The 12,958-nt window shown below is 35.7% G+C and overlaps 1 protein-coding gene across 4 annotated transcripts in view; it reads left to right on the top strand.

The window, feature by feature from the left end:
• ide (insulin degrading enzyme) overlaps window positions 1–12,958 on the top strand; it is an 86,118-nt gene that overhangs the window by 6,216 nt on the left and 66,944 nt on the right. For 3 of the 4 annotated variants that reach the window (XM_062976148.1, XM_062976147.1, XM_062976149.1), the window contains exons 2-3: window positions 9,391–9,575; window positions 10,810–11,017. In XM_062976148.1, the coding sequence (XP_062832218.1) occupies window positions 9,391–9,575; window positions 10,810–11,017 (393 nt within the window). Of the gene's footprint in view, window positions 1–4,902; window positions 5,081–9,390; window positions 9,576–10,809; window positions 11,018–12,958 lie in introns of those variants that run through there. The other variant, XM_062976151.1, reaches the window with a different exon arrangement.

Raw genomic sequence — 12,958 nt, 5'->3', positions numbered from 1 at the left:
CTTTCATATCTTAGATGCATCATACTGTGTTTTATATTTGAGGATTTATTTGTCTGACAGTAGTTATTAGCTAATCACAGTTAAGAAAGGCAAAACAATTAAGAGTACAAGTTGAGTATCTCTTATTTAAAATTCTTGGAACTGGAAGTGTTTTGGATTTTAGATTATTATTTTTTTTTTTTGCATTTTGGGCCATGGTCCCTTTCATGCTCCCTTGGCAATACAGTTGGCTCTTAATCTACGGATTCTACATCCCTCAATCCTATCATCCATGGCTTCAAAAATATTCCCCCCAAAATCGAAAATGATCTTAATTTCACCATTTTATTGAAGGGAGAACATTTTATCATGCTGTTGTATGTAATGGGACTTGAAAAGCCACAGATTTTGATTTCCACTGGACCTCCTGGAACCAAATCCCAGGGAATACCAATGTCTCATTGAACATAATGAAATAACTTGGAGATGGGATCAAAGTCTAAACACAAAATTTATTTATGTTTCAAATACTGAAGGTGTCGCTATCTCAGCCACCCTCTGAAATGTTTGGATTTTGGAGAATTTGAGGGTAAGGATGCCAACACTATTTAAAGCAGTTGATAGACAGAGTACAGTCATTCAGACCATATTACTGCATGGTCTGTTGAAAAATAGTAATATGTTTACAGAATGGAAACACGGGCCAATATATTTTATGTTCCTGTTGATAAATATCCTACTACTATACCAGAGGTGATCTCTTGTGGCTGAGTATGGTTGTCTTCTAAGGGTAGAGTCTTGGCAGTTGGTCTGTGACACCTATTCTGGAGCCACATAATCTATTACAATGAGGGCATAGGTTTTCAGGTGGAAGGTGGTCACGACAAGGGTTTGATTGATGCGCCTTCCTCTTGGCACATTTCTCCCTTTCGTCTTATATTCATTCCTCCTTAAAATCCACATTGCTGTTGGTAACAGCTGACCTCCAGTTAGAAGGCTTGAGTTCTAGGGATTTTCAGTTCCCTGTGTTTATGCCAATTTTTTAAAAGTTAGCTTTAAGCCCATCTTAAAATCTCTTTTGTTGCCCACTGACATTCCGTTTTCCATTCTTGAGCTGAGAATCATGCAGCTGCTTTGCTTTGATAAATATCCACTAATGTGAGTCGTGGAAACTCTTGTTAGTGACAAGTTCATTAAAGAATCAGAATTGTGATGACAAGTACTTCTAAATGATGTCGCTATGTTTAGTTTTTGTCTACAGTATTTCCCGCTTCTGTCATTGAAATCCTCTAGTAGCTTGCCCCATATCAGAATAAATAAGACTGTAAAAATGAATCAGAAGTAAATAGGACCAGAAATTCTGAAGAAATACAAGCTCAGAATATAAATGATATTACAGGAAAAGCAGAAGCAAGATAAATGTATAAGAAAGTCAAAGCTCATTTTATGATTTTCCTTTCTTTAGTAAAAATTCTATAGAAAAAGAAGATAAATGCTAGTGATATAGACCAGAAGAAGAAAAAAAGGGGGAGGGTGTTCCTGTTTACATATTAAATGTGGCAGGATAGCAATTGCTAAGGTTGCTGTAGCGTCTCCTTTGTTTATATCTTCGGAATATATCCAAGATTGAAGTGATTTACAAAATAGTCAACATGCTTTGGCAAGATGCGAAACTTCTATTTCTTCAGTATCAGGGAAAGTATTATGGTTTCTGCTGCTGGCAGATGGAATTCATCATAACATAGAGAAAAGTGTTGACCTCTGAATGACATTTGACAGTCAACAAGGGATGTAGCTAAGTCATTTTGTGTTGATATGAGATTGCAATCTCAGGTTCTTCATTTGCAAATAAAGCCCCCATGTGACACAGTAAATCTGCCTTGTTAGTCCAGCATTTGCAAACACCTGCATATCTGCGTTATATTTGTCCATAAAGGGGTTGTTTGAGAACATTGGGCTTTGTCAGTGGGTGAATTCACATGACATGACAACCCAAGGGATCTGCGGAAATGTGGCCTGTCATGAGCAAGCATCAGGCTGGTGTACAATGCTTCATTGCTCCTATGATTTTTTAACAATTTAATTTTGTGACTTGGTTGTCATGTCATACAAAACACGGTAGCTAGCTACCTTTTTTGAGTTTATTTCAGCTGTTAAAGAGAGAATTTAGGGTTTATTCTTTGCATGCTACAAATTGGAGCCGTTTAGCAATAATGGGCAGTCTCCGAGTTACAAACCTCTGACTTACAAACGATCATAGTTAAGACAACAGGAAGTGAGAGAAATCTACCTGTAAGAAGGGAAATTCACTCCTGGAAGAGTTATCATGAGGAAAAGGGTTTTTCAAAATCCAATTGTCACAGGGACAGAAAGTGAGGTACAATCTTCTGAACAGGGGCACAGACAGGTACTGCAAAACAGACACCACAGGGGTGTTAAGACTTCCCTATGCTATCTAACACACACACAAACATTTGGTTGGAGTTACACTTAAAAATGTACCTATTCCTACTTAAAAATAAATTCAACTTAAGAACAAATCCGCAGAACTTATCTTGTTTGTAACTTGGGGACTGCCTGTATAAAGCAGCACTCTGCTGAAATAAGCCAGCATTTCTATGAATCTCTGGCCTGTTGTGATATGTGATTACACCCAATGTTTGTTGCAGTATCATGAATAAATAACAGGGAAAAACATATTTTCAGAATTGTCATGCAGTTTTCCTTTGCATTTGCACAGTTTCCTCCTATCCCAGAGTGCAGTTTCTGTGATCTTTCCTTCAACCATGCTTAATTTTGCTTTTACCATTCAGTAGTTTGGATATCATTAGCATCTTTCCTGTTTAATCTTTCAGACAAGTTTCATGAGATGCACTTCCTGTTTTGTGTTTAACCATAGCAATGATACATCTAGCATGCCCAGGTGACTAAACTTCATGCATCTTTTAAGCATTGTCATGACTAAGCTTACATTTTAACGCTATTGTGATTTATTATATTCCGTACCACTTTGTGTCCTGTTACTTCTAATAACAAGCACATGGAATTGCTAATGGAAACAAGCTCTTATGACATTAGTCTTTCTTCAAATTATTTTAAAAGCCGTAAGGAACAGTTTAGCAGTATGCATTTAATTTTTAGATACAGTCAAATCTATAATTCCTTCCCACATTGTTGTTATTTAGTTCAGAACGAGTTGCATGGGCCACATGTGTTATGTGGGAAACAGCTGAAACCTCCATCCCCAGAGTATGCCTCATCATAAACATTTCCTGTGTAACGGCACTAACTAATCCACAGTTAGCTAATATTATTTATTGAGCAGCCCCAGAATATATGAAGATATCTTTTGTTTATGTACCATGGTTCAACCGAAATACGTTTTGGGATTCGTTGATGAAAGCCAGTTCCTTGTGACATTTGTGTGGCATGCCACCAGGTTGTGGTAAGTAGTTTCCTTCTTGGTTAAGCAACCTTAAGAGACAGGATTGGGAGGAAAGGTTTTACAGTGCCAAGTCATAACTCCACAGGAAAGGCAGTTTCCACTGAACTGGAAATTAATTGATCTCATTATCTGGATCACAGCAGGTGGGTGTTTAGTTGCTATAAATACAAGATGATCCTGACTGTTCCACGCTTGTACAGTATTTGGTCCTAGAGGAATGAATAGGTCCACGGTTCCCAAGTGTGTTCATGAACACAAAAGTAAATTGCTATAAAACAGATTCTGGGGCTTTCTTGGCTGTATAAGTGGTAGTAGTATAACATATGGAGTTGATTCAATACGAGGTCTCCATTTTTGGAAAACTTACATGTTTAATTTCTTTCTGCTGGAGAACTTCCAGCAAAACAGTCTCTTTGCCACCAAAGGTGGGAACTGGAATGCTTTAAAAGCCTGTTTATGTATAAATTAGATGAAAGGAAAGCAGAAATGTGGTTGAGTCATGGCTTTGTTATAACATGCTAAAGATGACACAAAGATTTTAATTTTAGTAAAATTATCCCACTTTTAAGAGTTCTTTCCCTACTTTAACATGATATTTAAATTAGAACTGAATTGGAGATTCTAAAATTGAGCAAAACCAAATTGTTGGATTACTGTGGTTTTTTTAAAAAAAGAATTTATTACTTTAGTGGAAAGAATAACACACTAAGCGTTTGAAAGCATTTTTGCAAGTTTCCCATCATGTCTAGGCCCAAAAACAGATAAAAGACCTTCCCTCATTCCAGCTGCCACTGCCTTGATTTAGGAGAGAAAAAGAGGTAGTATCTGCTGAACTTAATCCCTTCCCACACTGTCATCCCCCTTTCCTTGTCTGTCATGTCCTATTTAGATTGTAAGCCTTGAGGGCATAGACCTGTCAAATTAACAATATGTAAGCTGCTCTAAGACCTTTGTAGCTAAGGAGTTAAGCATAAATACTCTGAATAAAAATGACATAAATAATTTTACTAGAGTCTGTAAAGGAACTTCAATCTTACAAATATTATAGATTTCAAACTGTAATACTTAAAGCAAGTAATTTCTACGAAGATTCTTTCACTCTACTTTTCTATATGGTATTACTATAGTCAGGGACTTCCAGGCAATACATTTAATGCAATTCACACTGTAATTTTCCAACTGCAGAGATTTTTAAATGTTAGAGACATAAATGATGCTTCAGTCTAAGGTAAATATTCCTTCTCAAACTGGAGGATTAATGCCGGAGGTGTTTTCCAAGTATAATGAGCTTTTGTATTCTATCATGAATAATATAAAAGTGAATAATGTAAAAAGTACAAAAACAAAATACGGTTGTTTTTAGCAGCTCTGTATGTAGTTGAAATTACTCTCAGTACTGAAAAAGAAAGTGCCTATTATTGGCTGGTGTGCTTTAAATGTCACTCTCACTTTAAGAAATATGTCATAATCTCAACCCTCATCTTCACTCTCTGTTCAAGGGTCTTTTTCAAGATGAACAGGGAATATGCAGAGGAAGGATTAGAACAAAAACTAGGTTAAGGAATGGCCTCAGACTTAATATCTTACCTTTATCAGAGAGTAGTAAGATCAATGAAACCCCCTACAGATCTCAGTTTTATCTTCATTATAGAAGAGGTGAGATGTTGTACCATGATGATTTCTATATGATGGGAATTATGCATCTGATAGTATGTTATGGGGCACAGAGGATTCAGTAGGAATACTGTATCTGTTTTTATCAAGTATGGGTATTGTATTTCTGACCAACAATATTAGATCTTCTGCTTATACTATAGTTTGCCACATACTTTTCATTACAGGTGTTATTATTTTTACTCTATAGGGATGAGTTTCAGCTATGAGTTAAAATTGTCATCATGATGCTCTGGCTAAATTTACTGTAGCAGTTTAGAGGCCAAATCAGACAAAGATACTCTGCCTGTTAACTTCAGTATGAATGAACGAGTCCTGTAATTTTTTAATTTGTTTTTTTGTGTCTAGATTTTTCTTAACAACTAAAGGAATAACATTCTAGCTGCTATGCTTTGGCTTTCTTGTCTTTGGGCTCTTCTCTCAATTGTCTCTTGTTTCAGCACAATTGCTGTTCACTTTTGTATATTACTTATATATCCCACAATTTCGTTTGGGTTATTTTTGACATTTTCTAAACTCATTGTGGCTTATAGTAAACATATAAGTTAGAACACAATAGCTCTGAATTCAGCAAACCCCCATAGTCTAATAATGGAATCACAATCCCTGCACAACAAATTATCTCCTGCCCACACACTACAGTATATAAAATAACGATGCAGTTCTTCCAGATTGCCATTATACATACACATTTGTGATCTTGTGGGAAGTGATTCCTGAACTTCAGTATGATAACACTGCATGTAACCCATTAGCTTCTGTTACTTTCATTTCCTTCAGTGAGGAAATAAGGAACTGGAAATACTAGGTACTATGTGGGTCATACAGAGAGGAGACTCCTAAAGAGATAATGTTGGACACAAGCTACGAGGGGCTTAAAATAAATTATCCTTGAATTTAATTGTGTCTAGACACTTACCTGTTATCATCTCTCCACAGGAAGTAAGCAATGATGTCCCTACTTTAGCTATAGTTAGGCTTAGTAGCAGTGTCACGTGGAAGACCATTAATTACTTGATCCTCAGAGTTATAAAAGTATGAATCAATCTAGTGAGACTCCTTGATCTTTTTTTGGGGTCCCTAATAGCAGAGGGAAAAGAGCCAGGACTTGCCTTCTAAACAGGACATAATCATCATCATACTGTGTACTTTGTTTCCTGCTCTCTTATTGCCTCTGATTCCTGCGGACTCTCCAGCATTCTTATTCGGATTTGGCATAATATTTTTGTTACTTGCATTTAACCCATTTTCTTTCCCAGAGCTTCCTAGTACAACAATAACAATTTATTGATTAGCAGGTTGGCCTTATCAAGAACAGATAGTACAAACACAACATACAACATACATCTATGTATTTGCTTTTATGATTGCACTTTTGGGCATTAAATTTTGCCAATTTCTGTAGCCACCCTGAGTCCCCTCGGGTGAGAAGGGCGGGGTATAAATGTTGCAAATAAATAAATAAATAAATAAATAAATAAATAAAATCTAGTTCACTTAAAATAAAATACAGATCAGAACTTCCTAGTAACTTACTTTAGAACTATATGAGACTATAGAACTATACTGGAGATTGATTCTGTCAATCATTCTATGCAGCTATGCATTGTCTAAGGAATCTGTCGTGCTTTATTAAACAATATACATTTCCTGGTACTGATTGTTCTAATGGCCTTCTGTTGTGTCACTTAAATCTGTATGTGCCAAATTATCAGATCACCAGAAAATCCTTAGTAGTGCAAAACATAAAGCCGAAAAAGTAACCCTCCAAAATAAACTGGGAGAGACTCATATTTGCTGTAGAAGCCATGAAGCTCTGAGTTGCTTGAGTCAAGATAGTCCTAACAGGAGTTCTAAAATTGTTCATGACCACAAATCGCCAATATCAGTTCTTAGTCATCTTGTTGAATTTACTGGGAAGCAGTACACCAGTGAGAGTCCCAACTTAGGAATCTCCAGCCTAAGGTCAACACAGTCATGGCTATCTGTTTCTAGGTGTCTATTTTCATCTCTCCTTAAAACTATGGTGAGCTGTGGCAATGACCCTTCTGTGACTTTGGTGTAGACCTTTTAAGAATACATATATCCTACTTTTAGGTAGCACACAAACCTCCTATCTTTTCACCACTAATCTCTTCGTAATAATCTTTCTGGCAGTCGTTGTCATTTTCTATTTGTAATGGCAGCCTAACTCTGCCTCATTTTGTCTTGTAATGGTTTTTTTTTTTACTATGGTGTATTTTAAGTAAATGTTTTTATAAAATATTTGGGAAAGTTAATACTAGTGCAAACCGTTTAGCAAATTCTAAAGTGTAAATAGAGAGCATTGATTCACTATAGGTGTCAGATCTATGGCTGCTAGGAAATTGATTAGAGAATATAAATTTTTTTTGGTAGGTTATTTTTTCAGCGTAGAAACTGAATTGGCTCTTGTCTGAACGGATGGGTCTCTTCTGCCATAGTTATATGGAAACTGTCAAAACTGGAAACCTTATGTGTCACAATATATGCAGGTTAAGAAGTGTTCTTTATAGTATACTTAGAAAGTAATTGTCAATTTTGGGCATTGAAATGTGAAAACAGAATACAGTTCTGAATATGTCCTGGGCTGTCCACCTTTGCAGGCTTGACTTTTGAAGATGTGATTAAAATGATCTAGGAACAACTATGTCCTCTGGTGCAACTATATGATCGATTTCCATTGGAAGTTGACCATAGAGTTACGCAGGAGAAACTAGAGATTCCAAGAAAGGTAAATAGTGTTTTTATTCATGATTTTTGTACATCCACAGGGCTCTGTACCCCTAACCCAGTGATTGTGAAAGACTGACTGTAGTTTTCATTTGCTATGTAGCTTGGTTTTGAAATAGAAGCACAGCCACACAAAAACATACACAAAGCACATGATTTTTGGTATGTTTTTGCTTTCTCTTAAAATATTTGTTGGTTGTCTGTCTTTCACTTAAGTTTTTTTGATAAATAGAATCATTCCAAATATTCTGTGCTGATATTTATCTTGATATATCTATGCTTATTTTTTCATTGACTTTAGTGTTGTGACAGTAATGGTGATGACAGAGAGCTGTTATTGTTGTTTTTAATTGAATAATTTAGGGCAGTTATAATATGATGCTGTTCTGCTCCAAATAGCTAATGCACTTTTTATTTGTCTCAGTGTTTCAGCCTTGTATTATCGCTGCCAGGAAGTGGACAAGAACTGAGAACAAATAATTCAGCACTTTGCAAATTAAAGTACAAGGGACTTGGGTGAAAGAGAGTGGTGTAGAAAACAAAAGGGCAATGTGTTAAAAATATTTTTAATTGACAGGTTGAAGAAGACACACTTTTCATTTAGAAATGAACATTTCTAATTATTTTGTTCAAAAGATTTCACATGATGTGGAAGAAAATGTCTGTGTGGAAGGCATAACCGAACAAAAGGCTCTCAGCATGCCTGTAATTTACCTTTTGCAGAGATTTTACTCTTTTTATTTCCCCCAATCTTGTGTCTAGATCAGTCATCAGTCCAAAATAAGATGTAGGAAGAACAAATATCGAAGACTTTATTGTAATAATTTTTATTCTGCAGAAAGGTATACTGTAATCAGTTAGTTAGCCCTAGCAAGAATGACCAGCATTCATGTGTGGCTGCATTAATTCGCACAAGGACAGGTGTTGACGTAAACTGTTTTCTGCTTCGTCTTTTGAGAATAGCTTTGATTCTACAACCATCTGAACCTACTTCCTCATCTCACTGTGGCTTTTCTGCAATCCCTGTTTCTTGTAAATCAGTTAATCCTCATAGCTTCAAAGAGCCATAGAAATGCAATGTTGCTGTGTCACAATGGCATTGTACTTGGCTTTATTTATAACTTATCCCATGTAATGCTTTCATTTAATTAATAAAACATGTATTGGTATTATGGTGTTTTTTTCCATTTGTCTGACGGCTATGAGTGTAGGCTACAAGGGAAAATAAATCAGTCTCCATCAGTAAGAGTGGTGTTAGCTTGTTCCAGTTCTGCTACCTGTTATAGTATCTTTGCTAAAATGTAAGCTATGTATAGATTAAAAATGCATCAGAAATACTATATTATTTTAAATACAGGAATAAAGCAATCTGTAGGACATTAGGAGTCTGTTCTTTGGGGGAGGGGGCTAATCACATGCCTTGCTGTGTTGAAATATATTTTAGAGCTGGATATTCTACACCTAAAGAAGTACAATATATTGATCATGTTTTTCTCCTGTATTATTTGTACTGAAAATTTAACCTTTACTGTGTTTTTTAGACTTCAACAAGACATGGACAACAAAGTGAATGATCCTGCTCTTAAAAGAGTGGCACTTGATGTTATCAAGTCACCCGAGGATAAACGAGAGTATCGTGGGCTAGAATTGGCAAATGGCATTAAGGCAATGCTTATTAGTGACCCCACAACAGACAAATCTTCAGCTGCACTTGATGTACACATAGGTATTGGATCAGTATTTTTTAAACTTGGTAAACTAACTAAAAATAATAATTTGCAATGGTTTCACTGCTTACAAGTGAGGCTGTAGTCCCAACCTTGCTTACAGTTTCACTGACATTTCTGTGACATAAGGGTCATGTTACTTTTGGTAAGATCATGTGCATCTAATTATTATTAGCATAACCAAATTTTATTGAATTACTGTATAAAGGCCTAAAGATGGACATATTAAAACTAATGAATTAAACAATGCTTAATAGCAGCACACTAACCTTATAATTTTAGGAGTCAGTTTTTATGTATTTGTATAAATGCAGGTAGATAATTGCTGCTTGAAAGGACTATAATGAACTGATTTTTCTGAATGCCTTCTATGTTTTCAGGGCAGATCTTAGATATATGCCACATTGAACATATGCCAGTAAGAGTATGGCATTATACAGTATACACTTTTATTCCCATAAGAGTATGGGACTAAGGATTGTGAGGCTAGCTTCACAATCTTTAGCGAGCTAGCCTCAGTAGTATAAAAGTTGCTATATGAATTACTTGTTGTTAAAAAGTTTCATATTTTATGATGGCAAGTTATTTTATGTGTCACCTTCTACACATAGATAACATGGAAAGGAAATAGTGTAACATCAGGATGGGAAGAATTATTAATGATCTATGAAAAGTTAGCAGCAGGTAACTTACGTAAAATGCTTATGGTAGTTGGATGGTATGCCAGAAGATGGTGCATTGGTATGTGTTATACACATAGAATAAGAAGATGACTGAATGTTTTCTTTGCCTTTGGTCAGAATTATTTATTATTTAAAATGTCTTATTTAATCTTTTAATGTTTGGAGTATTTACACAAGCATCAACCTCTTCATAATACTGTATTTATTATAACTGCAGTTCACATAGGTTCAAATAAAAGAGAAGATGAATCAGTTATTTACCAGCAAATGACTTCAAGCATAGTTTATCTACAGAGAAAAGTAGATTGACCTTATTCGCTAAATTTTGGCAGACCAGAGTCACAACAGTGATTTCTTCCCTGAACTAGAAAAAAGAACAACAAAACGTTGCTTTTGCTGAGCTGTTTTGATTTATGTGGCTTTCCTTACACTAAAGATTATGGGCTCTTACATAAATTGTAGTCTGTAATTGTTTAGAAACAGAATACTATTAAAGCGAAACTTTTCTATAATGGGGTGACATTTTCCATATTTTCCCCTCTTCCATTAGGTTCATTGTCTGATCCCCCTAATATTGCTGGGTTAAGCCATTTTTGTGAACATATGCTGTTCTTGGGAACTGAAAAATACCCCAAAGAAAATGAATACAGCCAGTTTCTCAGTGAACACGCAGGGAGTTCAAATGCTTTTACAAGTGGAGAGCACACCAATTATTACTTTGATGTATCACATGAACATTTAGAAGGTGCCCTGGATAGGTAAGGATATCTATTAACAATTCAGTATATGTATTAATTTGTATCCTTGACTGAGTACCATTATCATTTAGCAGTATAATTCCTATATAGAGTATTAATCATCTATGGTTCCATAGCATGTCATTTGTAATCACTTTAAAATGCAACATATTATGAAATGAACTTTTTCAGTGCTGTTAAAAAGGTTTTTTAGTGAGAACAGATTCAAGAGTAGAATGATGTGTGCTTAAAGACTTAATATGCTTTGTTTAACAATTCACTGTTATAGCGTAAGCTTTTGCTTAGATGTTCAACTTTCAGCTATTCTTAAAAGGCTTATTTCTTTTGTATAGTTGTTGAAAACAAGGCATACTCATGCTAGTGCTGCAGTTTAGTGCAAATGGGTTCATTGCTGAGTTAAACATATTTAGTACATTGCTGAACAATCCCTTGGCACTTTAGGAGCTCCTTTTTTAGTATATAAAGTTGATATTACTTTTTTAAAATACAAACTAAAATCCTAGATTTTTAGAATCAATGAAATGAATTTATCAGGGGGCTAATATGAAGGCCTCTTTTGATCAAACGTCTGGACAGTTGGGGGGGGGGGAAGGACCACTGTAGTCATGCGGTCAGCCCCTAGTTGCTATTCAGTTGCCATCAGCCTTGGGAGATTTTTAGTGGGAATTCATTAAATGATATGGGAAGGGGTTGATTTGCCTCTCATTTGTGCCCACTAGCTTTTGTCATAGTGTGAGTGAGAAGCTTGATGCATGGGAGGGGCTATTTCTGAGCATTCATATCCAAATTTTAGGAGATTTACCAAGGATAAGGAAAAAAGGAGGTTAAACCTGTGGTAAGAAGATAGATAAGAATTCAGGCTAGATGTGTCACAATTTAATAAGTTCTTAACTAGCCTACTCGCTACATTCTCTTACAGTCCGATTTGAAATATCAGTATTTGCATCTTAGTAAGCCTTAGGTGTTCAGGGAAGCTAGGACTTTCTCTAAGAAAACACTTTCTAATTTGAACTGTGGAGACAAGAGACTGGATATAATAAGAGACTGTGATTCCATCTTACTTAAGGAAGCTGGGAAGAAGCTGTGAGTTCCTCAGCAGTAGACAAGGTCCTTTGGGGGACAAATTTTGATACTTGAGATATTAACTATTCCTGACATATTATTTGCACATTAGAATTTAAACATTACTACCTGCTTATGAGCAACAACAACAAAAATTACATATGGGATGATACTCATGTCTCTGTCTAAAAGACAGATTCATTAAACATTTCTATGTGGTTGAGTGTCTTGAAGTCATTTCCAATTTATGATGATTCTAAAGTGAATCCTATCACAAGGTTGTTTTGGTAAGATTTGTTTAGAGAGGTTTCTCTGAGGCTGAGAGACTGACATTTGCTCAGGGTCACTCACTGGATTTTCATTGCCAAGTGGAACTTTGACCTCTGGTCTCCAAATTCTTAATTCAACAGTCAAACCAATAAACTGTCATGTCCCAAAGCAAAACTGGAAGAGCTGGTAGAAGAAACAGGATTTTTCCACACAAAGGTTTTCGGATCATAACCAAAGGAGTAAGTTAGTAAATATAAGTCAAAGGGTTAAGACTAAAGTGTCTTCTGGGAGTGTCCTAAAGTCATATTTATAGGATTAGTCTCAGTATTTGTTATATCAGATACCACCTGATATGTAGTAGGCATCTTCCAAAGAGACTTGGAATGACAACATTCAGCCAGAAGTAATACATTCTTTGTAATAGATAAGGATCTAATCCCATAGGGCAAAAGTTTGTGCGATTGTTTGTATTCAGTACAACAGATTGCATGTTTGCCGCCACTTAAGGGTGGTTGGCTGTCTTTTCTAACACTCAGGCTCTAAGTGAACAAATTTAATACAGAAGTGGGTATCTATTCCTTGGGTGAACAAAGAATTGTGTGCTACACC

Source organism: Anolis carolinensis, chromosome 3 (genome assembly GCF_035594765.1).
Source record: "Anolis carolinensis isolate JA03-04 chromosome 3, rAnoCar3.1.pri, whole genome shotgun sequence".
Taxonomy (NCBI): Eukaryota; Metazoa; Chordata; class Lepidosauria; order Squamata; family Dactyloidae; genus Anolis; species Anolis carolinensis.
This window is presented reverse-complemented; position numbering and strand designations above follow the sequence as displayed.